This window comes from Micropterus salmoides, unplaced genomic scaffold (genome assembly GCF_014851395.1).
Source record: "Micropterus salmoides isolate LMB-PRFRI ecotype aquatic unplaced genomic scaffold, ASM1485139v1 Ms_hic_scaffold_14, whole genome shotgun sequence".
NCBI classification, from domain to species: domain Eukaryota; kingdom Metazoa; phylum Chordata; class Actinopteri; order Centrarchiformes; family Centrarchidae; genus Micropterus; species Micropterus salmoides.
In genome coordinates this window covers 14,708,588-14,733,478 of record NW_024040485.1, presented here as the reverse complement: position 1 = coordinate 14,733,478, position 24,891 = coordinate 14,708,588, and the positions used below count along the sequence as shown (strand labels likewise).

At 39.4% G+C, this 24,891-nt stretch overlaps 3 protein-coding genes across 4 annotated transcripts; all 3 read right to left on the bottom strand.

Moving 5' to 3' along the window:
• Positions 1-161: 161 nt before the first annotated feature.
• Positions 162-6,584, bottom strand: gpaa1 (glycosylphosphatidylinositol anchor attachment 1). Of its 2 annotated transcripts, XM_038717904.1 has the most exons (13): positions 6,461-6,584; positions 5,962-6,079; positions 5,695-5,874; positions 5,283-5,394; positions 5,049-5,196; positions 4,859-4,960; positions 4,572-4,768; positions 4,237-4,433; positions 3,974-4,127; positions 3,729-3,800; positions 3,434-3,630; positions 1,084-1,254; positions 719-962 (listed from the first exon to the last, which is right to left on the bottom strand). In XM_038717904.1, the coding sequence occupies exons 2-13, from the start codon at positions 6,033-6,035 to the stop codon at positions 719-721; spliced, it is 1,848 nt and encodes a 615-aa protein (XP_038573832.1). In that variant the 5' UTR covers positions 6,036-6,079; positions 6,461-6,584. The 2 variants fall into 2 exon arrangements, with proteins under 2 accessions (XP_038573833.1, XP_038573832.1); XM_038717905.1 differs by lacking the exon at positions 6,461-6,584 and having other exon boundaries at positions 162-962; positions 5,962-6,035.
• Positions 6,585-7,525: 941 nt separating this feature from the next.
• exosc4 (exosome component 4) lies at positions 7,526-9,515 on the bottom strand. Its single transcript, XM_038717903.1, has 3 exons — positions 9,310-9,515; positions 8,152-8,358; positions 7,526-8,050 (listed from the first exon to the last, which is right to left on the bottom strand). The coding sequence occupies exons 1-3, from the start codon at positions 9,478-9,480 to the stop codon at positions 7,691-7,693; spliced, it is 738 nt and encodes a 245-aa protein (XP_038573831.1). The 5' UTR covers positions 9,481-9,515; the 3' UTR covers positions 7,526-7,690.
• Positions 9,516-11,060: 1,545 nt separating this feature from the next.
• prkacbb (protein kinase, cAMP-dependent, catalytic, beta b) lies at positions 11,061-21,731 on the bottom strand. The gene is made up of 10 exons (XM_038717902.1): positions 21,388-21,731; positions 17,503-17,564; positions 17,292-17,420; positions 16,932-17,030; positions 16,752-16,834; positions 16,512-16,638; positions 16,327-16,422; positions 15,392-15,514; positions 15,069-15,233; positions 11,061-12,611 (listed from the first exon to the last, which is right to left on the bottom strand). The coding sequence occupies exons 1-10, from the start codon at positions 21,431-21,433 to the stop codon at positions 12,486-12,488; spliced, it is 1,056 nt and encodes a 351-aa protein (XP_038573830.1). The 5' UTR covers positions 21,434-21,731; the 3' UTR covers positions 11,061-12,485.
• Between the last annotated feature and the right edge of the window lie 3,160 nt (positions 21,732-24,891).

Below are 24,891 nucleotides of genomic sequence, written 5' to 3'. Positions count from 1 at the left end.
TCCCACGCAAAAGCCAGCATTCCATAGCAGGTTCAAGTCTAAGTTGAGTTAATGCAGGTAGTAATGTTGCATTAGGTTCCATACTTTGTTTTCCCAACCATCTCTTTATGATCTATGACTCCACATTGTTTGTTTACATTAAGCATGAAACACGAGAGCCAAACGTTTCAGTATTTTAATTTGGCATTTATAAATATGAAAAACATGTTTCAAAGAAAGTTTTCAAATAAAGTATAAAAATATTTAATGTAGTGACCAACAGATACAGGCGTCTTAAAAGGAGGCAGACTAACAGGTAGTTTCTTCCATTTCAACAGCCGTTTCATTTATCACCACCCTGCCTGATAAGATAAAAGGGCTATAAAACAAACAGTGCAGTCGTTTTCTTTATGTACCACAAAGAAATCATTAAATCAAATTACACAGAAAACCACCCAACTATGTTATATATGGGTAAAGATCACCCCCTCTTCCACACATTATTTGTAAGTGAGATGTACAGTACAAAACAGTATTCTGCTTAGTTTTGTCAAGAAAACCAGATTTTTCTCCTATGTTTTAAGAATGAAATATCAACAAAATGTCCACAGTCACTGCATTCTTTTCACGTCTTTTGCAATTTCTCACTCTCTGGATTTAACGGTCACTCACATTTCCCCCAGTGAAGACAAACCTGAGAACACCATCAAAGCATCCATTAGTCCTATATGGCTGGCATTTACTTCCAGAAGAGGATGTTCCAGAAAAGCAGCCAACAAGGATAGACCAGCAGGGCTATGAGTGGGTAAACCAGAGAGCCGTACAGGGAGTGGTCCAGGATGCCCTGTGAAATGACTGACAGGTAGAGCAACCAACCTTCCTGGAAGCTGACAGGCACTTCCTGCAGCTCTTGGAAGAAAAAGACAGAAAAGAGGAGCGTGCAGGCTGGGCTGAGGATGACCAGGATGAAGGCTGATAGAATCCTAAAGAGAGGAGGGGAGGGGGGAGTGGGGGCAGAAGAGAAGAGGAGAGTATGGTTTTACTTTGACTAACAAGTGGCAGTACAGAGCTACAACAGCCAAAGAGTCTGTCCAGGTGTATTACTTTGGTACGTGGGGTGTGACGAAGGCAGCCACAGGAACCAGTGTGAGGGCCAGGATGAAGCCCAGGGAGAAGTTGATGAGGGCGGTGCAACCCAGCAGCACAGCCAGATACAGCACAGCTACCAGCTTCAGCACTCTCCAGCCCTGCTCCGTCCCCTCGCCTGACAGGAGCCTTCAACAAACATGACAGCAAACAGCTCACTCTCCTGCAACACAGTCCTCTTAAAGCAGTACAAGTTGCTCACTGTCTCTCAACTAGCTCTTAAATGCTGTGCATGTTGTGGTTGTTTTCAGCTCGTTGATGGCAGAACTATGGCCTCAATAAGATTTTGAGTTTGGGATATGATGCCCGGGATTCTATAAAAAAACAAAAAAACAAAACGTACATTTGAAAATAAAAAGCTGTACCCTTATTCAACAATAAGGTGACATGCAGACGCACATATAAAAATCGTTCTTTATTGTGTGTGTACGCATGAGTACTTCACGGTCACAGTGTGGAAACTTTGAGTACAGTTTTCTGCTTTAAATTTGTTCTCGCGTGTTATTTCGTTCAGATTCATTGTGTAACCTCAATATTAATATAATTGGTACCAGAGATGCTCACAAGCGTTCAAACCAGGCTGCTTATAAAATTGCATAGCTATAAGGAATTCTGTAACCAGTTTTTCCCTTACAGAGCACAACCATGTAGCTTAATGAGTCTACAATTAATGACAGCTCATTACCTGTAAGTCACGCATCCTCCAAACTCCCAAACCCAGTGTAACGTTAGGCTACTAAATAAAACTTTAACATTAATACATGATCAACAATAAACCTGTAACCTGTTTGCAGCCGACGTTAATAATTAACGTGGTGGCAGCGGGACGTTAATCGACGTTATCCTCCCGTAGGTCATAGCTAAAGCAAGAAGCAAGCTAACGTTAGATGGCCAATGCTGAGCTAAACAACTTCTTTGTTTGGGTCTTGTTGTATGAAGTTTTAAAGCCAATGTTTATGATGAATGGCACAGCAGCTGCCGGTGCTCTGACAATTTATGCTTCCTTGTCGAAAAATGCAACCTTAATGCAAATTGCGAACATGGGAAAGTAGCACATCTCGATAGGTAGCATAAACAGGCAGAACACTGGTGTTTGTTGTCCTCTCTCACGTGTGGCCGCACGCAGTTGATACTACGTGTTACGTAGGCACGTTATAGGTAACAGAGGGAGAGGAATGACAGCAAGCTCATTTCCTAAAAAATCAACATTGTTCACGAGTCCCCCTCCTCGAGTTAGAGTCGAGTCTGAAGTCTTTTGAGGACGAGTCTCTGTGTATGCGCACTCAAGTCGGACTCCCCATCTCTTAATATTTTATGCTAAAAGTTTGGGTGAAAAAAGCCATTAGCAATGTGACTAACATGGTAAAGAAATTAGGTTTTGTTCATTAAAGTCTAGTGCTGACCAACAAATCATGTTTTCATAGTCATCGCGATATGAATACAAGCCGTCTCGAGCAATAAGCACACCACAAGGGAGTGCCTCAAACGCCATGAATAAGAAACTGACTGAAGTATTTATTATCACGATGCAGACTGCCCTATCGTTATTTTACTCCGCTAGGCAAGCATTATGATGCATGCTACAAAGTGAAGGACAGATTACGGAAGTAAAGGCAGAACTACAATTGAGCTGTTTTCAGGCAGTTCAGGAGCAGTGTTTTCTGTGTGAGATGGCAGCTCCCTTTGGGTTGGACTTAGGGCTTTTTCACTTTGCAAACCTCAATGTTTATATAATTGGTACCACAAAAAAGATATATAACACACTAAACGAAAGGGGAAAAGCCAGAAAGCATAACATGACTTGTTTAAAAAGTGGCACATTCTTGGAAACTTAGTTAGTGGCTGAGACAAACAAGCACTTCCTCTCTCTACCACTGGTACCTGCAGGCAGGGAATCACATTAGCAGAGGGAGGAGGACAAGAGGAAGGACTAACTGAGGGAGTTTTTCATTCTTTCTAAATGTCAGTCAGTATTTTGATGGCAGGAATTTCATTTACATTTTAGTTTTGTTTCCAGTGTGATAGAGTTTATATAGTGACTTTGCTGTTGTAAACTTCACTGTAATTGCTCTAAAAACAACATTTAGTTATATTTAAAATATTATATTCAAATCCTGTTCTGAAGACAACAAGGCTGACATAGAAACCGTATAGCTAATAAGCACAATTCACACATCATTATCGCAATATTGAACAATGTTACTGCACATCAGAATACTGTAAGACTTAACATGTGATGCTGTCGATAAACCAATATATATGTAAAAAATCAAAAGGACTGTTTAGTTTTGCAGGTGTAAGTAGCTACCTGTGCGTGTTATGAGGCAAAGCCAGGCCTGCTGTGTAAACAGCAATAGCCGTCAGGACCACAGCCTCTGTCTCAGACACCGGGAAGTGTTCCACAGCCATCTCCTGAAAATTGATTGGCAGGGTGTACAGAGCCACCCCAGTCAGATGGCTGATCACCAGAGGAGTTAACACTGACAGCACTCCTGGACTGGAAGGCTGAGAGGAAGCAGATTTGATTAAAGTGGGGATTTAATTGACTCAAGATAAGTAAATAGCTTAATTTCTGACCCGTTTTGTCGTAACATGAGTCTTACCTCCTCAGTGTCAGCGATTCCATCTTCTGTTCTTGGCGGCGGAGTCGCAAGTTGAACCCACAGGTCTAATGCCTGTATCATAGTCAAGAGCAAATCTGACAAGTGCATATCAATAACAGTGTTGACATTTAATCAATAACCTGGGCTGCAATCAGGGTAGGTCTACATACATGCTCTGTGTGATTCATTTGCTTTTCTCTGTCATATTTTATAAGCTAAATCAAACAAAGTGAAATAAGGGATACACGAAGGAGCAGGATGACGGCGAGGAGGCCGAAGGCTGGCATGTAGTAACCAATGGAGACAAAATGAGAGAGGGACGGCATGAGGTAGAAGAAGTAGGACTGGTGTAAGCGCTCTAGGAGGTTGTTCAGTTTACGATACATTCCTTCCAGGAGCCTAGAGGATATTCATTAAGACAGAAAAAAACAATTAAACCTTGTGAAGGTGGGATCTACAAAAAAAACAACTTAAATACTAATAACAGTCAGTATACACTTGCTCTGACCTGCCAATAGTGGTGGTGTCAGTCTTGTACTGACGGAAACTGTTGATGCCCTTGATGGTGGCAGCCTCAATGTGGTATCGCAGGAAAAGGCCATGATCCCCCCAAGGTCGCCCGCTGGCCTGCTTCATCACCATCAGCATCATGGTCTGGACTGAATGGCTGTAGCCTGACACAGTGTCCCAGTCATTCCTCTGCAGCTGTACAAACAGCCACAGAAACACAAGAAACGCAAAAATAAAAACCAAGACATGGGTGGATTATCCAAGCATTCTGCTCACCAAACACATGGCAGAAGAGAAAATGTGTTTCTATAACATCTCATCACAAGCCTTCACCTTGCCCTGGATGGTGCAAAGGACTCCTATCTTCTGACAGAAGGCATAGAAGAGGTTAGCTAAATCCAGGTTGGGGAGCTGGCCGTTGAGGCCCTCCAGTACCAGGTCCAGACTGGTGATGACATCACTGCTGAGCTCCAGGGACAGAGCTGCCTGGATTGAACCACCACGGCCTTGAAGTGGGGACCAGTCCATACCTAGACGTGCCATTATAGAAGAAAAGTCAACTGAGGATTGCAGTCTTGTTGTTTTTTTTAATCAGTGACTTGTTGAATGCTTGTGACTACCTGTAGTGTTGGTGTGATGGTAGCCCTCCAGCCAGGCCTGCATGCCAATCAGATCATGCTCATTCACGAGGAAGATGATGTCCTTGGCCCAGTAAATCTGATCTATTGAGGAACACAGCAGCTATTAAAACACAAAATGCCACTGCAGTGTCATTCAAATGGTGGTGAGGGCTGTGGGTTCTGTGCTCACTCCTGAAGTACTGTGCCAAGCCCAGTAGCAGCCCCACTGCCTGGTTGTTGTTATCGCCTGGGGTGCAGGGGGCACTCAGCACCAGGGCTTCAGTCCGAGGAGCTCTGGGGGCTCGAAGGATCCCATATACATTTGTGCCTTTTACCATCTAAGAAGACAGAGGACAGAGTATGATAAAGAGGAGCAGAGAGTCCTCAATACAACAACTGCATACATCTTCAATGGCAGACTTACATATCTCTCTTTGTTTTCATCAGGGAAGGGCAGCGTGCGAGAGAAGCTCTGGGTAAACACCTCCAGCCCTCGAGCCTGCATGGTCTTCAGCAGCCAATCCACTGGCATCCCACTGCAGAGAAACAACTCTGCATTAGACTGGTGGAACAGGAGCAAACATTATTGGACTATAGGGGCTTCAGTCAAAAAACACTCTACGAAACCTTCCAAAAAGTCTCGCCATACATTTCACAAAATATATTTCTTAATTTAGTACATTGTCAGAAGCTCCAAAAAGTCCTGGCTGTTCATATCAGTCAGTGCAGACCCTCCATGCTCTAGAAAACCAGTCATCAATATCAAATCACTTTATTATAAACTGACTTTTTAATTCAAGGCATGTCTTCCTTATTTGTAGGGTTGTGTTGCTTACCCTGCTTTCTTCTTGTGAGCTGAAAACTCTCTGGCCATGGCCAACGCCCTCTCCCCTGCTGGAAAGCGCTCCTCCACCATGGTAGACCCCATGGCATTCTCTGACATGTATGTCCGCAGAGTGAACGGCTCAAATGCTAACCCCATGAACCAGGCCACACCCGCAATGTAGCAGACCACACTAAGATGGAGGGATGGGATTAAAATGACAGAACTCATAAGTTATAAGCACAGGTGCATGTTGGGTGTTCAGGGACTAAAAACTTACCAGATTGGGGCATTGAGGCGAGTTAACAGGCTGATCAAAGCCCGTCTTCTGTTGGGGTCAGACAGCAGTCCCATGTTGTTGTCCGCTCTAACGTAATAAAGCCTGGACACACTGGACCCTGAAGGCAGCACGCGCACACACACACACACACACACACACACACACAGTAACTTACTTTACGTTATCAACTATACACTTCAAATACGTGATTATATATCAGTTATTACTGAGGCAGACAGGATATCACGCATTTTATCTAAAGCGGGTGGTCCAATATTCATATGATGGTCATTATCTAGGTTTCCATGCAGCTCGAGCATGGAAATCGTTTTTCTCCCATCCATTGTCACAGAATCTATTGACAGCTGTGGTTAGCCTGCTGCTAACTAGCTAACTGGCTTCGCGAGATGGTAAATCATTGGTTATTGTAATTATTATCAGTTAATGGTAGGTAATTTTTCGATATTTCACATGATACGTATACATATCGTAGACATACCTATTTCCAGTGTACAATGGCTTACATCCACCTGCAGAGGTGGGGCTTGATTCACAGCAGCCGCTGCTAAATGAAGTTTTTCAATTTCCTTGTTCCTGTAGGAACGTTTCTGTGGCGGACCGACTTCCGGTCAATCAATTGGAATAAAATAAAAGTAAAACTGAATTTAATCCCATACAAAAAAGGCTTGCATAAAAAAGATGAAAAAATAATAAGGAATACAGTTTCTTATTCCAACTTTTAAAAAAACGAATTCATCCATCCATCGTCAACCGCTTATCCTGCGTACAGGGTCGCGGGGGGCTGGAGTCAATCCCAGTTTACATCGGGCGAACAGACTGGACAGGTCAAAAGTCCATCGCAGGGCAAAATGAATTCATTTGAATCACATAACGAATCAGCACTTCATTTTTCTATTAAGATATTGATTTATTTTTTGAGGAAAAGAGACTACGGAAAGATTTTACTCATATTTTTTGAAGAAAGATTTTATTATAACAGTTTTGAATGTTCTACCTCAGATTTGTGAAGTGATGCACTGTTTGGCATCAAGTGTTTGTTCGGGCCATAAAAAAAAGTTTAAAGCCAGAAATAGCCATCTGGTTTCTTCAACTTTTTACCCAGTAGCAACAATCAGCCTTTAAACTTAAAAGCAATGATATGACATTTATCCTGATAATTATAGATATCCAATGCTGTGAACATTTTTATCGTGATAACACTTTTGGCCATATCGCCCAGTCATTTACAGTTATATTATTCTTTCCCTATTAAAAATTGTGTTAAACCATTTGTTTTCTGTGTATTAAAGGCCAAATCAGTGCAAAAATAACAGAAACATCCACAATTTGACATTTTCAGTTACAAAGGTCAAGTCAGCATTTTGTGTTTCTAAAAGACATTTTAGGTTGTGTAAATATCCCTGTTTTATCCCTGTTTAACAATGCTGACATTTCACAGCATCTAAAACATGAAGACTCTTTTGATAACAAATAAGATTAAGCATTGCACATTTAAATACTTGAATGAATTATGCAATCACTCAAAAATGAACAACACACGATGTAGGGTTGACATTTTTAATGTTGGCTTCACCACTTGTATAATTGTCATGAATACATAAAAAAAAAGAAAGAAAAAACATTCACTCAAAGATTCTCACATCAATCCTTTCCATTAAGTCCAATAATACTGGTCTGCAACCAAAACCAATTCACCCTCCTCCTTGCATCACTCTCCAGAGAGCACAGAAACTTCTTGGAGATGTTGTCGCACCACCTCATCCAGCACCTTGCTCACTCCTTTACAAGCCGTCATGGCAGCTTCGATCAGAGCCTCTAAGTGGTCCTGATGCAGTCTGGCATCCATCTGCAGCAGAGCGATCTGTCCGCCCCGGGGGAGCAGTGCTAAGGCCAGAGAGCTCACACCTCCACTTTCCTCTGCATAGCAAAGATCAGCGAGGGGCGTCTCGTCCACAAACCCGACCGTGCTGGCACACACATAGTCCCGCATAGGGATGCCAGCGTCAATCACCGCCAGAGTGGCTGCATTTACACACACGCTGTAGTTCCCTCCATCTGACTGCAGAATCTGTTTAGAAAGGGACGTTTAGAATTTTAGTTTAAATTTTTCTCATGATGATGATCACTATAAACACACATCACATCCACCTCTCACTGTTCCACACTGACCTTGACATAGATGTCTATTTGAGAGCGTGGGTAGAGCTGGGTCATCACAGCGGCTTCAAACGTCTGCTTCAGGTGGAGGCTCATCTCAGTAGACTTGCGGTCCCCATGAGGTCTCCTCTTCCTCTCTGCTGTGCTGAACGTGGCCATGCTGTACTGACAGTTGATAATGGCTCGGTCATGACGAGTCCGGCTGCGTGAACCTCGCATCTACGGGTGACAATCAATCAATCAATATTTTATTTGCTGCTCCTAAATAACATCACCAAGAGATAAGTGGCTGTTAATTCAGTATATGATCATTTGTCACCTTTATTTGAAGCGTAAAATTTCTAGAATTTTTCAACATGCACAAATGATTTCAAGCTAATTCTAATTACAAACGGGAGCACAGTTCATTGCATTGACTATCAATTTGAGAAATGTGATTGTGCCTACATTTGGCACACCCTGACATACACTCAGTGGCCACTTTATTAGGTACACATGTAAACATCTAATGCAATGCGACAGCTAGAGAGAGATATCAGAAACACACCACCACCAACTATGACCTCAGTAATAAACGTAAAGTATATTTGAATGAACACCCCTCAAAAGAAAATTCCCATTAAAAGCTTTCTAAAGGAACATTACGTTCTCGCTATCAAAAATATGTGTATTAATAGTGTGATCTTGACTATCCAGTCATGGATATAATTACTATGTATAATACTATATCTATTTAGCTGTTGGTTACACAAATAAGCAGTCAGACTTATGTAGGTAACTTATGATGGGCATTATTTGACAAAAACCTTAATCCACTATTCAAGTATTACTGACCTAAACACTTACACTAGATTATGTTTTCATCCTGATTAACCTTTAATCTTAAACGTATTCTCTGATTCAGCATTATTGGAAGTGTATTTCGTGTTTGCTGTTCTTGGACTGTGCAAGACAACATCAATAACCTGCTATTACTTTGAATGACACTTCCTCTGGAGTGCTTGCTCCGCTGGATGAACAGTGGTGCACAGAGTGACACGCATTTACCATTTACCCACTTAGGGTTGATGAACACCGTCCTGTTTTACAGTTATTAATTATAAATACTTCCTGCAGCGCTGACCACCGAATAACCCATGCATGTTTTCACCAGCCTTCGCCCCTACTTACTTCATGTGGACCGTACACCACTGCCAGAGCTTTCGTGTTTCCCTGCTCCAAATACGCGGAGCCGTCGGCCTGAGCGAACACACCCATACGGGCCTGGACTTTCCGCAGCTCGGTGGCCTTTCTTCCATCTAAACGGTATCCCTGGTCGGACAGAAGCTCCAGGCCCGCCATGCTTCCGCAAACTTCAACCGTACAGCGACGCAAAGCCCCACGTGTCTTCCGGTGTACTACATTACCCAAACACCCACTCACTGGAAAGACTACGGCAAGATGAAAGGCCCAAATATATCCCAAGTTTGGATTATTTAAAATAGTAATAGTAAAATAGGCAAATGCGGTTTTGCCATCTTTGCAAAAAAAAACCCCAAAACATTTCACTATGTATGTATGTGACAAAGTCAGAGTACAAAAAGTGGCCTTTGCAAGTATTGCGCTTATAGTTATAATTCAGTATAATAACTATGTATATAATACCTAACTTGTTTCTCTGCATAAAATTAGTGAAGTATTTTGGTAATCGTTCATTAGATGAAATAATGTTTTACTCATTTATTAAATAAAAAACGGCTCTTATTCTTTTTAATAATCTTTTTTTATTAATTAATTATAGTCTCTCATGCCTTTGACATTTTCATTTTGTAATTTAGAATTCTACGCTCAATTAATCGGACAATATCTGCCTGCACTCACTAGGCCGATAAACACAAAAAAATGTCTATTCTGCTGATACATCTGCAGGCAGCTGTGTCAGTGTGTATGCTGTGGAACAATGCTAGCGCTCCTTCTTATGAGTCACCATTGTCTTTTCTAACAGTTAATGTGCTTCTCCCATCCTAAATGACAGTAAATCTAATCTAAAACCAATACTGCCCAGCGTTAAATATATATATTTTATACTGTAGAGAATAATGCAGTTGAATAAGGTCACTTCTAACAAACTGTGTCCCACTCTCCCTTAAACACAAGTCACGCTCTGAAATCTACAGTATAACCCAATGTATTTTTCTATTTCATTAATTAATAAAATTCCATCTAACACAACACATTACTAGCTAAGATAACCATGTATATTAGATTGTACTCTTCTAATATCTCTATCTACATTACATCGGTCATTGAAAAACTCTATTGGTTAACCACTAGTACTAGTACATTTTCTTGAAAAGAAATGAAAAGGGGTGAATCCTCATATAATTGGCAACTATATTTTTAAAAAATTACTGTATTCACCTACTTTTTGGTAATTGCTGTAGATTGGTTCTGATAATAAACAATAAAAAAATATTGTTAAAAATTTTACTTTGCATTTCATGAGGGAGTGTTCCCGAGTACCTACTCAAGGGCCACTGGATATATCAAAATGGAACAAAAATACTCAATTATAAATACAGCTGTTTTCACACTGTTTTCTTCATGTCCAGGTTCCAAAATACACTCTGCACTGTCTATATTTGCAGGGACGCAAGTGAAAAGTTTGTATTTGCACTCCTTTGCTGACTCCCAAGGACTCAAAAGTAAACAGTTATTGCTCTGGGTGGCCCCTGGAAATGTGTCAAGGACCCCCCACACATTAGGATCCACTACCCTGCAACAAGGAACTCAAACCCTGTGTCTTTATTACACTTATCACCTGCTTTGGACTGCTATGGAGGTTAAATTCTGACCCGGCGATACAATTTCTATGTAGGTGTGCTAGTGAACAGAATGGCACAACAGTCGGTCTCACAATGCACAGAGTTACACAACTTCAACACTTTTAAAAATAAAATTTATTAGCATCTCTAATGTGTATAAATAAAAACATATATGAAACAATGTATATACGTATGATGTAATGAGTTTAACAATAACAGGATTACATGTGGTACAAAGGAGCAGTCTTTATTTTAGCCAGTGTATGTGAGGAAAACTGTACCTTCAAATCAAGCTTTCAAATATGCATACCTATAAGTTGCAAATCTACATTCTTGGATAAGAATGAAACAAAAAAAATCAGTTTAGGGGGTGGTAACAGGGAGAATACCGTAAATATGCAGTTTTGCTTTCCTGTTTCTCAAGATTTCATAACATCTTTTGATTTAATACATAATAAATTCTGTACTTTTTTTTTTTTTTTTTTAAAGGTTTCACTAACAATGTTGAGGTACTCCAACACTAGTCACACTGACCTTCTCAACTTAACATTACACTTGATAAAAATCCTAAAAAGGATTTCACCTCATTATTCTCCTTTTACTGAGGTCACATTGTTCCACAGACTCATAAGAAAGGGTCTTTATAAGCAGACCTGAAATCTAGGGACAATATGACTATAATGTTAGACAAAAATAGAAAGATACCAAATGACAAATTTTACATGTAACTAACAGATCCAAAAAGGATCAAACAAACAACTCAATTTGCATTTTACTAATGTCACAAGGTTTGTCTTTTTCTGCGATGGCTTGCTGTGCCTGGGTCAGAACACCGAGAAGACAGTGAATGGATGCTTCTGTGAGGGGGTCCTAGGGTTTGGCTCTCTAGGCAAAAAGCAAAGAAAGGAAAGGACCTCTCTTCTTGTGTCACCCAGCATTTTCTATTTGGTCATTCTTTCAACACTGAGCGTGTTCAAATGTCTTACAAAATTGACAGTTATGCACATATGACGAATGCTACCTCTGGAAGCTGGCCAGATTTTATTTTTTTTTTTTTTTTACAATAGCCAATGTGATGTGGACTTGTAACAGACCATTAAATATACACCGCTGACGACAGGGAATAGTCTACAACCCACACAACAGTGTGTCAAACTGCCATAGACAAGTCAGTTACAATATGTGGACTATTACTGGCCATTGTCTCAGTTTCTCCTTGTAAATTGAAAAATATCACATTTAAAAAGGGGATCACAACATCCAAGACTAACTGCTTCAAAGTAAAAAAACAAACAAAAAAAAAAAACCAGTGGGTAGGTACAAAAAAAGAACATAAAAAGAAAAAGTGGTGTGTCTGCTTTATACGCAGGTGTACATGACAGTGAGAGGTTATCGGCACCCAAGGATCATGGCGACCTCATTCAGCCTTATGGAATGAAGGGACTATGTAGTAGATCTGAAAAACGGTCTCTGCTCCATCCCAAGTCTTTAGAAGAGTGCAAAGATCCTCTTATTTCCCTGATATATTCATGTTCTCGCATCCTAAAACTCTGCAAACTCCTTTGCGCATTTTTCCGTTAAAGAAACACGGATTTCCTCCTCCTCATAGTCGTCGAAGTTGCTGGTGTCCCCTGGGCCTCTGCACTTTGGTATGAACGGGGCTTCCACCTGCAAGAACAAGGGCCAAACATATTTTAACAGGCAGGATTTATATATATTTATGTCTACACTGCCAGGCACAAGAACACCCGTGAGAGAGAAAGAGAATGTTATTATTTCTGAGGAAGGACAGACTGTCTTTCAGCAATGTACCTTATACTGTCAAAAAGGCGTCTAGAAACGGGCAAGAACGACTGATGCTAAAATAATTGATTTAAAGGGAGTGCCTGACTTATGGTCAGTGTGGAACCCCCTGCCTCCACACCTTCCCAATGTCTGATTAGGGGACTGGGTCCATCAAGTTTAGTAACTTTCAAAAACCCGAAAATAAGACCTACTTTATAAGTAACTTTATAAGTCTCTCAAGCTTTCTTTTCATTCACCCAACCACGATCATCATGTTTCATGTGTACCGAAATGCACAAAAGTGGGCCCCTTAAAATGTATACTATGCAATTCTAATCCAAAAGACTTTTTTTGTTAAATTAAGTGAACATTTAATCACATTTTGCTAGCTCTTAAAAAAAAAAAAAAAAAAAATCAGGTTTTCCTACTCAGGCCTTGCTCAGTAAATAGAACACAAACAAAAGTATCTTGTGTTTTATCACGTGCTTTCTGTATTTTATTTCAATGTATTTTATAACAAAAGTATCTTGTGTTGTATTCCAATGTATTTTTGTAAAGTGTATTTGTGATTTAGAGTCTCTTGGTGATTTTGTACTTTAAATAAAACTTGATTGATTGAGTGAAGAAGGAGAGATGGCTGAGAAATAGCCAAAGAGGGAAAGGTCTGAAGAGTACGAATTGCTAAACAAGTAACATGACCAGGCAAGGGCGTGTTAGCATCGGTGAGGTATTTCTATGCTGGATAAACCTCGGATTTGAAAGGAATGAAAACCGACGCTGTTTCTGCTGTACAGGCGAGTAACGTTAGCTTTGCTTTTTGTCACACTTTCCACAGTATTGCAAAATACATGCCACCTTATTGAGGCCAGCAGACTGTGGATTCTGCTGTATTTCAGCAAAATTAAGGGTCGGAGCTTTGGGGAGAGCACTAACGGGGTGTGTGTGTTTGTTTGGTTGACTTTGGTTGAGTTTAACTCTACAGAATCGCATAGTATCTCTTTAATCCCCATTTTAATAGTTATCATTTCTTCCCCCTCTCTTTGACAGCGGGCGTTTCATCGCACATTTAAGCATTGCACTTCGAAAAAGATAAACACTTCTACCTTTATACATGGTCGGATGACACTTTGTTCAAACTACTTCATCTCAAGCACACCTGAGGCCTGAAAGGTACCTAATGTCATGGATTTAGATTTGCATATACCTGTAAAATATGACTTGAAGGAGCTTTTGTTTTTCACACTTTGATGACTGAGATCACAAATAGATCATTCCCACTGTTCTTGCCAGTTGTTCATCCACAAGTTAAAGTTGAACTTTTTGCAGATCATTACCAATAACACATTTCTATAGTCACTTAAACCTATTCCTAGTTAAAATGTTGCGATTGCTTAACATTTAACAACTTAAAAACCTGTAACTAGCAGAGTATGACACACCATACGGGCCTCTCTGCTGTGATTCTATTTTCAATTAAATGCTACAACACTCCATTTACATATAGCATCTAAGTTCCCGAAGAATTTTCTCAATGTTTGAGAAAACATGCAGTGTGTTTGGCTGTTAGAGAAACAAGACAAAAGAATATGTAATGACAATAGAAAATTGGTCTAAAATTGCTTATTGTAATAAAACTCCAGTCTGACATTGTCATACAGTTTTTTCACTGAATCGAAGCTCTAAAGAATTTAATTTTTTTTCCCTGAATGCGTGTAAAATCTAACTAAATAGATCTGCTTCTATACTATGTCTACATCACAGAATCCCACTACATGTTGTCATGTGGAAAACACTAAACTGTGGAAGAACATGAATACTAAATCAAAATGGTGCTGAAAATAACAAATCACAATAGGTAGGGTCAGATTTGCAGATGCATTTGACGAGAGTCAGAAAGCTTATAAAACCATTGTGTGATTGTATAATAATAAGATTACACAGAATCAACAGATCAATGACATTCAAGCCTGAGCTAAATATCTACTTTGATTAATCGAAGAGCTCCATTATCAGTGTCATCCTGCAAAATGGCATGTGGCACTGAGAGCTCACAGCCAACAGTGGAGCTGGATGATTTCCAAAAACCAAAACACTCTGACTGACCAGTTGTGATCTGCAAATATTGAACATCACACAGGAAATATGAAAACAGATATCATCAACCGTCCTCAGATAATTTCTATCTAAAATAGTATAGAATAATAATGTTGGGGCATCAAAACTGAGAAATTTACAACTAGCAAAAAAATAATCTATATCAACAAATCAATATCTAATTAACTTGATTTTTATGGGCCTAACAGTGTTTGGTGTCACTACAAAATGTGTATGGCGTCTTGCCTTTCTCTCGTAGATTGCGATCCAGTCTGTTGTGGCAAACCATTTGTGGCCCTTTATGTCATTGACTCCGTTCTTCAGGTTGCCATAACGTTTGGTCAGATCCACCTGCAGCAGGTTTCTCAACAGATCCTTCAAGTCGGAGCTGAAGTGGGAGGGGAATCGTACCTAGAAAGGAGAAGAAATGAGTTTGTAGAATTTCTTTCTACCAGTTCAAATGTCGTTTTGTACATCTAAGTTATTCTTCTTATAGGAAGCGCATTTTCAATTTCAATGACTTTTTAATTCTTTCATGTAGAAATATCTAAAAACAAACCCCAGCTTACCTTCCCAGACACGATCTTCTCATAGATCTGAATAGGTTGATCTGCAAAGAATGGAGGGTAGCCAGCTGCCATTTCATAGATGAGGACTCCGAGGGCCCACCAGTCTACAGCTTTGTTATAGCCCTAAAAAAAAAAAAAGAGTCAAGAAAGACACTGCTGTCACTGAGAGGACAAAAAAAACAAACTTCTACTACTCATAGAATTCAGAAGTCATCTTCCTGCTTCTAATGTATGAAAAGACCAACTGGACTAAATACTAACATTTAGCAAGGGAGCTTTTAAAATGCTTATCACCAGTAATCTTACTACAAAGCACAGTAGGGAACGTTTGAGTGGCATTTCTACGTAAATGTCTTCATACAACCCGTGTTAAAATGAAAAATCCACCCTTCCATAGTCTGAGATTGAATATATTTATAATACAGTGGTCTGTTCTAATTTACTTTCTTGTAACCCACTTTTCCGCTTTCCTCAACATGACTCTCTAACTATCTATTTTGGCTAGTGATTTCCTATATTTTCCAGGATCCAGTTTTACATGCCATAGAGAAAGCTGTTGCAAAGGGGAGTTTTTCCCATTTGATAAAAAGTAAGATTTGCGGGGGTTTTTTGTTGCTGAATTTAAAAAAATACTTGGCATCCCTTCTTCTTGTGGAGTGGATTTTGTCCTGTATGACTGTTCAGAGGGCACAGTAGCAAGTCTGATTTAAGGACACTTGAATTAGCTTGATATGTTTTCTGCTTTAAATGTCCTTTCAAGCTGTGCAGGAAAACCTCAACATGACTAAACATAAACCGTTTTTAACCAGTGATCTACTAGAGGAGCATAAATTACACAACCAAACAACAACCTACTCCAAAAAAAAATGAAAATCACAAAGCAAAAAGAAAAGTGTGTTACAAGAGTTCAAAGGTGTTAAACAGGAAGTCCATACTTTGCTGAGAATGATTTCTGGCGCCAGGTACTCTGGTGTCCCACACAATGTCCAGGTCCTGCCTTTTACCCGCTTGGCAAATCCAAAGTCTGTCACCTAAAGGTCAGGAGCATATTATACCATACATGGGAAAACTTGTAAGACAGAGCAAGCATTACGTATTCATTTGTTGCGTTCCAGCTCACCTGAATGTAGCCGTGGTGGTCAATGAGAAGGTTCTCAGGTTTCAGATCTCTGTATATGAGATCTAGTGAATGGAGGTACTCAAATGTCAGCACTATCTGGGCGGCGTAAAAGCGTGCATGTGGTTCACTGTAGAGGAGGAAATAAGTGGGTTCACAGCTCAAACCTGAAAGCAATCTCAAGAACTAATCAATGTCCGTTATGTAACACACAGCAGAAATGAGATTCAGTGGAAAACTCACCTGAACCTTCCAATTCGTCTTAGGTGTGAGAACATCTCTCCTCCTGGAACATACTCCATCACCATGTACAAATTTGAATTGTCCTAAGTAAAGTAAAGAGACACTTATGCCATGCTCAGAACAGATTGAAGAAATTTCAGTTACTACATTAAAAAAAAAAAAAAAAGAAGCACACTTTACCTTAAAAGCATATTCAAGTTTGACGAGAAAGGGGAAGCTCACAGCCTGTAATATCCTCTTCTCATTTAATGTGTGTTCTATTTGCTTGAGTTTCACCACCTGATTAAAAAAAGAGATAAGATGACCTTGTCATCCAAATCTGACTTCCACCAGTAACAGAGATAACAGACACTAAAAGGAAAGGTAGCTTTTAGTTATTTATTTTTCTTGTGTCTCCTTGTAACACGATGTAATGCTACAAGAATAGGTTTTAATACCATTTATTAGGGAGATAAGAAGGTACTGCACATTTACAGCACATGTCTACAGGGTTATTTATTTGGAAATGTCCCATGAGGCTTGATATATGCCTCCACTGACCTTCTGCTTGTCCAGTATTTTCATGGCAAAGTATTGCTCTGTTCCTTTGTGTTTCACCAGCATGACTCTTCCAAATGAGCCGGTACCCAGGGTCTTTAATCTTTCAAAGTCATCTAGGCACGTCGTGCTCTGTGAAAATAACAACGCGTTAGCCCGTTCTGTGGACGCAGCCACCACAAAAATATGGAGTTCAACTTCTCATCATTATTACCTGTGGTGGGCATTCCCATTTCCGTAAGAAATCTTCTTTGGCTTTGGCTAGAAACTCTTTCACTAAAAAAATAAAAAGAGGAAAGACAAATCCAGTTAGCATACAGCTCATTAACTTGAATTTGTAGCATAAATGCACATTTGGGTTTTAGATGAAAACTAACAAAAAAGACCAAATGCTATCATATTAGAGAGGGAAAGGAACAAATGCGGGGATGTGAATTAATTTGTAAATCAATGGAGAAGAATATGGGAAAAGTCAACTCTCATCTGGATATAAATTAAATGGGATACTAAAATATCACATTCTTTGCTCTAAAGATAAGACAATACACAAACGCAAGACCACAACATCCAAGACAGGCAGACTAGTGATGCATGCCAAGACGCTCAGTATATTTGTTTCTGTTAGTTTTTTAGTAGCCTTTTTCAAAAGGAAGGGGGGAACACAACATTCAAAATTACAGGAAAGGTTTCTCTGAGCAGCTTGTGCATCACTTAATACAGTTTGGGGAAAGGCTAGAAACAGTATAAAAATGGTAAGCAAAGACAAACCAATGTATGGGAAATCCAGATTGAGAGAATGTGGATAACAAAAACACTGACTTATTATCAAAGCACACAGTAAAAGCAAGCACATCTAGCAAGTTGTCACAAAGAGACCAACGCCGTTCTGCCATTCTGGCACATCTTTTGGAGGAATGAGCATACCAAAAGTCTCTATTGATCACCAAGGTTTTGCAGGAACAATCACCCACACGGATGGTGATGATACGGAAGAGAAGACAGAGAGAAATATAGAGTTCATGTACATAACAACAAGTATAACACATCAACAAACATGAAGCATATGCAGTGAACAAAAGAAAAAGGAATGAAAAACAGAGTTGACATTCACCTGTGGAATTTAAATGGACTGACTGACTGCTGTGGTATTCAAAGAACAGGTGTACCAAAAATGCCATGAAGCAGAAATTGAGTCGTGCATATTAGGTCAGACTGACAAGATAACACTCCACACTAGTGAACGAATCACTGAAAACCTTCCGTATGCTGCAAAGATTTAGACTTTTGTGAAATTTGTGAGTGTTTTGGTCTGAAACTTTCTCTCCCTACAACAGTTTTGATATTATGACAAGTGCTTTGAGAAAAATAGAGCTGAAACAAGTAGTCGACAGAAAAAGAATCTGCAACAATTTTGATTTGATTAATTGTAAGTTGGTAATTTAAACATTTCCTACTTTCAGCTTCTCAACTGTGAGGATTTTCTGCTTTTCTTTGTCTTAAGTAGGACTGCAACTAAAAAGTGTTTTCATTCCTGATTAACCTGCCATTTATTTTATAAATGAATCGTCTGGTCAATAAAACTCAGAAAATAGTTAAAATGGCCATCACAATTTTCCAGAGCCCAAGATGATGATGTATAACCAACCAAAGATATTCAACTTATAATGATGGAAATCAACGAAAAGCAGCAAACATTCACCTATGGGATGCTGGAACCATCAAATGTTTAGCATTTCTGCATGATTAAACAATTGATTTTTTTTATACAACAGTTGTTGATTAATATTCTTATAAATGACTCGTAGATTAATTCACAAATGTTACAAAAACACAGTAGTGCTAGTCTGACAACGATTAATAAAGAAAATACCCTGCAGATGAATTCAGTTTAGTTGCAGCCCTAGAACATCATAACATCCACTGTGACTAAATATCTCCCTTCCACTCGCAGACATTTTAAACCGTTTAATAATATGAGGTGTTTTTGTACGCACAAACGTCTCTCTGACATTTTGTACCTGGAGGGCCAAATGAAATGGTCCGAAGCCAGCACAGTTGGCCATTCTTTCCTGGCAGCAATGCCAAAATCCAGACAAGCATAATAATGGTTCAATTATGTCCTGTTACACTACAGTGTGAAACACAGTACATGGGCACAGTGAAATTAAATAGGTGTCATGGCAGCTGTTTTATCTGCCTGTGTAAGTGTGACTGTGTTGGTGTTGTTCCAACTGTTCCAGCAATATACAGTAAACACAGGTACTCTAGTGTATATACAGCACTGCAGGTAACCAGGTCGTCTCGTCAGAGCGGCTATACTCCGGGCAAATCTGCAGCTCAGGGCACAGTGTAAGCTTAAACAGGTTTAACAGATAGCCACGGCACAGGAAGTAGGGATCATAGTTACACTCAAAAGAAATGCTTGGCATGGTTGGTATGTAACTATTGCTGATCTGATCATCTCTATCTGCCACTGGTTGGCACTGTCCGACTGTTGCCTGCCTGGTCTCTCTCAACAGGTCAATAAATCTCAGAGGAACGTATTCACTGCATCATAAAGTGAAGCTACTTTAAACAAACGTAGTGCTCAACTGAACACAGATGGTTCTCTGCATGTTTTTAAGATTATAAAAATGCATGAATAGCGGTTGACAATTTCAGTTCCGAGGTGGGTGATTTTAGACCACCGAATGCAAGCAATTCTGCAAAAAAACAAAACAATAAACACCTGCAGCTCTTACGTTTACAACCAAGCATAGGGAAACATTTATGATTTATAACACAGGATTCTCAATGATGGCAAGCTGCATACATCAAAGTATAGGAGCGCAAACTAACACTAGCCTGGGCCTAGTTACGTCAAACCTTTCAAAGCTTGTAATACCCCTTATCCTCTGACGAAGGTCTGATGACAAGCTGCTCCAGTCAATGACAAGCTGAGTGTGAGAAGGGATCCTTGATGGACCATTACCACAGCAAGATTTTAAAAAAAGGGTCTCTAAATAAACACAAGGGACACAATTCAAGTGTGTTTATGTGTATGTGTGCGCGCGCGGGTATGCCGGGAAGACAGTAGTAGGTCCCAGTTTTATGAATGGAAAGAGAGCATTTGTCATATCTTCACCATATTTGGTCACTGCTGTACAGATGGAAAGCTTTGTTTATGTAGCCAAGAATAAAAATGTGGCAGTGAAGCCCGGGGCAGAAACAATCCCACATCGCCTTCAAGTAAAATGTATTGGCTATTTATAACAATTTACTTATGGGTCTGTGGTTTATTGCTGCAGATTTAAGATCACCAGTGCAAAGTTTTCTGTCTGATAATACAGCTAGCTGTGCGCAGTGAGTCTGCAGCTAAACAGACTGTAAGAAGAACCACACATCCTGAATGTTATTCGCTCCAAGTTAAGGATGACACCACAGACGAGATGATGCTAGCCCTAAGATTTTTAGCCATTTTCTAAGGCTTTAGATGGGAAGCGGCTACGCGTCACGGCTAGCTGTGTTATATGTACAGGCCTGAACAGCTACCACCATCAAGAGGGAATGAAATGACAGGGGCCTTTTGAGGGCTAATCCCCCCCTCATAGCTAAAGTTAGCAGACTAGCAGACCATCAAGCTTCATCTTTCTTGTAACGTTACCCCAGTTGGCTTGCAAAACAGCCTTTCAATGTGTGACATTGATATGTGGGGATTTATCGATAAGCATTGCTTTCGCAGGTCTCCAAGGCTTTAACAGAGTTAACACTGTCAGTGCGACCCTTCCCCGCCCCCCCCAACCCCCCTTGCAGCCAAGAAAACCACAACATCCACGGGGTCTTCTTGCTACTAGCTAACTTAGCCTTTCCCTAATTTTTACGTGCAAAACACACAAAAACAATCCCCCGCATAGTCATTTATCGTCAACTAAAAGGCGAGTGTTTGCAGCGCTGGTGGGATAACTGTGCGGGGGGATGACGGCCCTCCCCTGCTTTACTGTAGCTGCCAGTTCGGACAGTTTTAAGTGTTATAACAGGCTAGCTATCTACGTCGAGGAGGCTTTGAAAGTGTCAAACGCATAAATACAACATAAAACCCCAAACAACAACCCGGACTCACCGCTCTCTAGCTCGTTGCCCTTCTTGGCGGTGGCAGCGTTCCCCATGGCGTGGAAGACACGGCGGTCGCTCCGACTGAGAAGAGATGGCGGTGGCTAGCTAACCTTCCTACGAATATCTCCGAGCTCCTTAAAATAGGTAAACCCAAATGGATGCAAATTTTTAGTCGCTTCAAACGTGAGGGGATGAACTCCAGTATCCCTTCCAGCGGGGCCCCCTCACTCTCCCTCTGTCGTCCCCTCTCCTTCTTCCCTGTGAAAGATTTCCGCTCTTGCTGCTAGTTCAGTCTGTGTGGTTGACATGAAGCTAGCGGTCACTTCTGTTTCGGACTAGTCTGCTCCCCCCCCAACCCTCAACGCTCAGCTCAGCTGCATTCACGGCATGGTTGGGGTTTGGATTGGCCAGACATGTCTGTGTGAAGAAACCAAACTTGCTTTCACGTTTAAGGGGTATTCACGATTGCATTCACAGAGATGATACTTAAGCGCTCGTTTGTCTGACTTTACTACAGGCTAAATATAACTATTAGGCAGGCAGAAATGCGGTTTTCTTTCTTACTAATCCAGGTGTTAATGGAAACAGCTGCACCTTCAGGAGTGTCTATATGGAGCAAAGACTAATATACTGTTGTCATTGTGAGCTAACATTTTATAATCATTAGCTGCACATATGCTTCGATTATGAATTGCTGGTTTATGTGTTTAAATGTGGCCAGCAAGTCAGACAGTAGGTATAGTAACGTTAGTAGTTAAAGGTATAAGTAAAAAAAAAAGAATAGACAGCATTAAAATAGAACTAATTTAACAAATATAACTTCAAATAAATAAATAATACCAGGACAAAATGAAATATTGGGCGGAAACAGTAGTGGAAGAAGTCAAATCAGTTTTATTTAAAATTACAAATCACAAGTCCTTAGATTACCTAATTAATACGATGTCAAAGTACTCAATTACAAGTAAAAGTCCTGCAGTGAAGTAGAAATACCTCAACTGCACTTGAGTAAACATGAGCAGTTACTTTTCTACCACTCCAGCTGCAATTTTAAAAGTGTTTATGGCTCAAATATTAAAATACTGTTGCCAGATTGCGTTTTTAAGCTTTCCCACTTTTAATCTTTTTTATTATTTACATATATGATCACACACACCATTTGAAGTGTATGTATGACACGCATGAAGGACTTAACCGAGAAACAGACGACATTTAGACAGAGAACTTGATAAAAGAATATATTTTAAACAATTCAAAGAAAAAACATAGTCCAGAATAAGTTGAGAATGAAGTAGATTAATTGTATGATAGCCCACAATCACAAATCACCAAATAGCTTCAAAAGACAACAAAGAAATAGCCTACTCATATCTTTTAAATAAAAGTAATGTATTATGACTTAAATTATATGTATTATTACTGCATTAATGTTACATACTTAGTAAGTAAGTAAAATACAGTATTGTTATCAGCAAAAATAGGCCTACATAAACTAAGTACTTATTATGCAGCTGAATGGCTTCTGTCAGTGTTTTGTTATGGTAGATTATATCATTTGATTGTTTTTACTGATGTATTAATGTGTTAGCAGCATTCAGGCTGTTAAAAAAACTGGTAGTTAATACATGTGAAATACTTTCTTAATATATAAAATAAAATCTGGAAGTTGTTCAACTGCCATATATTAAGTTATTATTTCCGAGGCAAAATGCAACAATCTGACACAAATGTTTCCAGTTGAGGGAATTATGAAATGTGTGCTTTGTTGGACTCTTGTCTATTCACAGGCACAGTCTTGATCTCCTCCTCCAGCTACCATTCTCCGAATTTGACCACATTCAACTCAAAATTACATAATTGCATACATTTGCAACTTGATGTAATAACTGGGTGCCTGCAGCGTTCAAAATCGCTGTAGCAACCACAATGAGGCCTACAGGTACAGCTGTGTAGTGGTGGAGAGTAAATACATCAATTTACCCAAGTAATGATGTGCAATTTTGAGGTGCTGGTTCTTAAGTTTAATATTTTCATTTTATGCTACTTCTTCTGTCTGTGTTATGACAGCAGGATTATAGCTATGCTGCAAGCTAAACACACTTCCAATAAAGGTTGAAGGCAGCAGTTGGCCTATTAAGTCTTTACTGAAAGCAACTGTGAAACTATTGGATACAACACAACTAATTAAATTATACTTATTACAAATCATGAAAAGATGAGATGCAATAAACAAGTTAGACAAGCAAACTGGATTCACAAAAGTATACTGTTAATTCCTAGTTAGTTTACAATATATTGTCCCTCATGCCAGGATAAAATCAAGTGGTTTATCAAGTAAAAAGTCCTCATAAGAAGTGCAACACTAATTAATCTAGTAAACATGCAGTAGAGTCCACAAAAGTAAAATAGCCTACATAACATCATCATGCCCAGCAATAAATGAACAGTTACTTAGAATGTTGAAGCTATTAGCAGTAATGGAAGAAGTAGTCATATCTTTTGTAATACCACTCTGTAAAAATACTCTTTTACAAGTAAGTAGTAAAACTACAACAGTATTAACATCAGAATGTACTTAAAATATTAAAGTGAAATTATGTGTTAGGGAGAATGGAGATTGGAATGAATTAAGGAAATTCATTCAGGCCCTAGTGGTAATATTAAATATATCATATTATTATTGGTGATAAAATAAAATTGGACATACTGCTTCAACATGTAAGCAGCATTTTAATGTTACAGCTGGTGGGTGTAGAACACATTTTACATACTTTATATACTGTTGGATAGTTTCATATTTTATAAATTGATCATATATTTTGTTTGTAAAATCTTAATCTGTAGTTACTCCAGCTGTCAGATAAATGTAATGGAGTAAAAAGTACAATATTTCCTTCTGAAATGTTGTTGAAGTATAGAGGAGCATAAAATTGAAAGACTGAAGTAAAATAAAAGTCAAAGTTGTACTAAATTACAGTAGGCTACTTGAGTAAATGGTTAGTTTCCACCACTGGCTATTAGCAACACATTCGCCTCACACAGGCTAATGGCTAGCTTGGTTAGCAGTCATGTAATAAACCTAAATTAATATATCAAATAATAACAAACCACTATGATAAAAAGAGTACCTATGGATTATTCTCCAACAAGGGCATCTTGAGAGTAGATGCCTGTCAATATTTGCTTGATCTCAGATCTGACAGGCTGCATAACAATGCCAGTTAAACTGGAACTGTGGGATGCTACTAGCAACATAATCTGCAACTGTAACCTATGGCTGAAGAGTGAAAAACTGCACATTTATTTTGAGAGCTGTCTGTTTTTTTCCGTTTAAAATCCTTTCAGAAGTTTAGTTACAGGTTACCTTTCCAATTCAGGTTGTTCATACAAAACATCTTCCTTAAACTACCCCACACTATGCAAAATAGTTCTTATAACCCTTTTTTGTTATGTAATAGGTAACAGGTGGTGGTGGAAAGTAATGAAATAAATGTTCTCAAGTGTTGTACTT

Coding starts and splice junctions, on each gene's coding strand:
- gpaa1 (XM_038717904.1), bottom strand. CDS start 6,035: ATGGGACTGCTGTCTGACCCCAACAGAAGACGGGCTTTGATCAGCCTG. Junction 3,631..3,728: donor GAATCGCTGACACTGAGGAG/GTAAGACTCATG, acceptor GCTTCCTCTCAG/CCTTCCAGTCCAGGAGTGCT. Junction 963..1,083: donor GTCACACCCCACGTACCAAA/GTAATACACCTG, acceptor TCCTCTCTTTAG/GATTCTATCAGCCTTCATCC.
- exosc4 (XM_038717903.1), bottom strand. CDS start 9,480: ATGGCGGGCCTGGAGCTTCTGTCCGACCAGGGATACCGTTTAGATGGA. Junction 8,359..9,309: donor TGGTGTACGGTCCACATGAA/GTAAGTAGGGGC, acceptor TGTCACCCGTAG/ATGCGAGGTTCACGCAGCCG. Junction 8,051..8,151: donor AAATAGACATCTATGTCAAG/GTCAGTGTGGAA, acceptor CTTTCTAAACAG/ATTCTGCAGTCAGATGGAGG.
- prkacbb (XM_038717902.1), bottom strand. CDS start 21,433: ATGGGGAACGCTGCCACCGCCAAGAAGGGCAACGAGCTAGAGAGCG. Junction 16,423..16,511: donor ACCACCACGGCTACATTCAG/GTGAGCTGGAAC, acceptor CCTGACCTTTAG/GTGACAGACTTTGGATTTGC. Junction 15,234..15,391: donor AGAAGATCGTGTCTGGGAAG/GTAAGCTGGGGT, acceptor TCTCCTTTCTAG/GTACGATTCCCCTCCCACTT.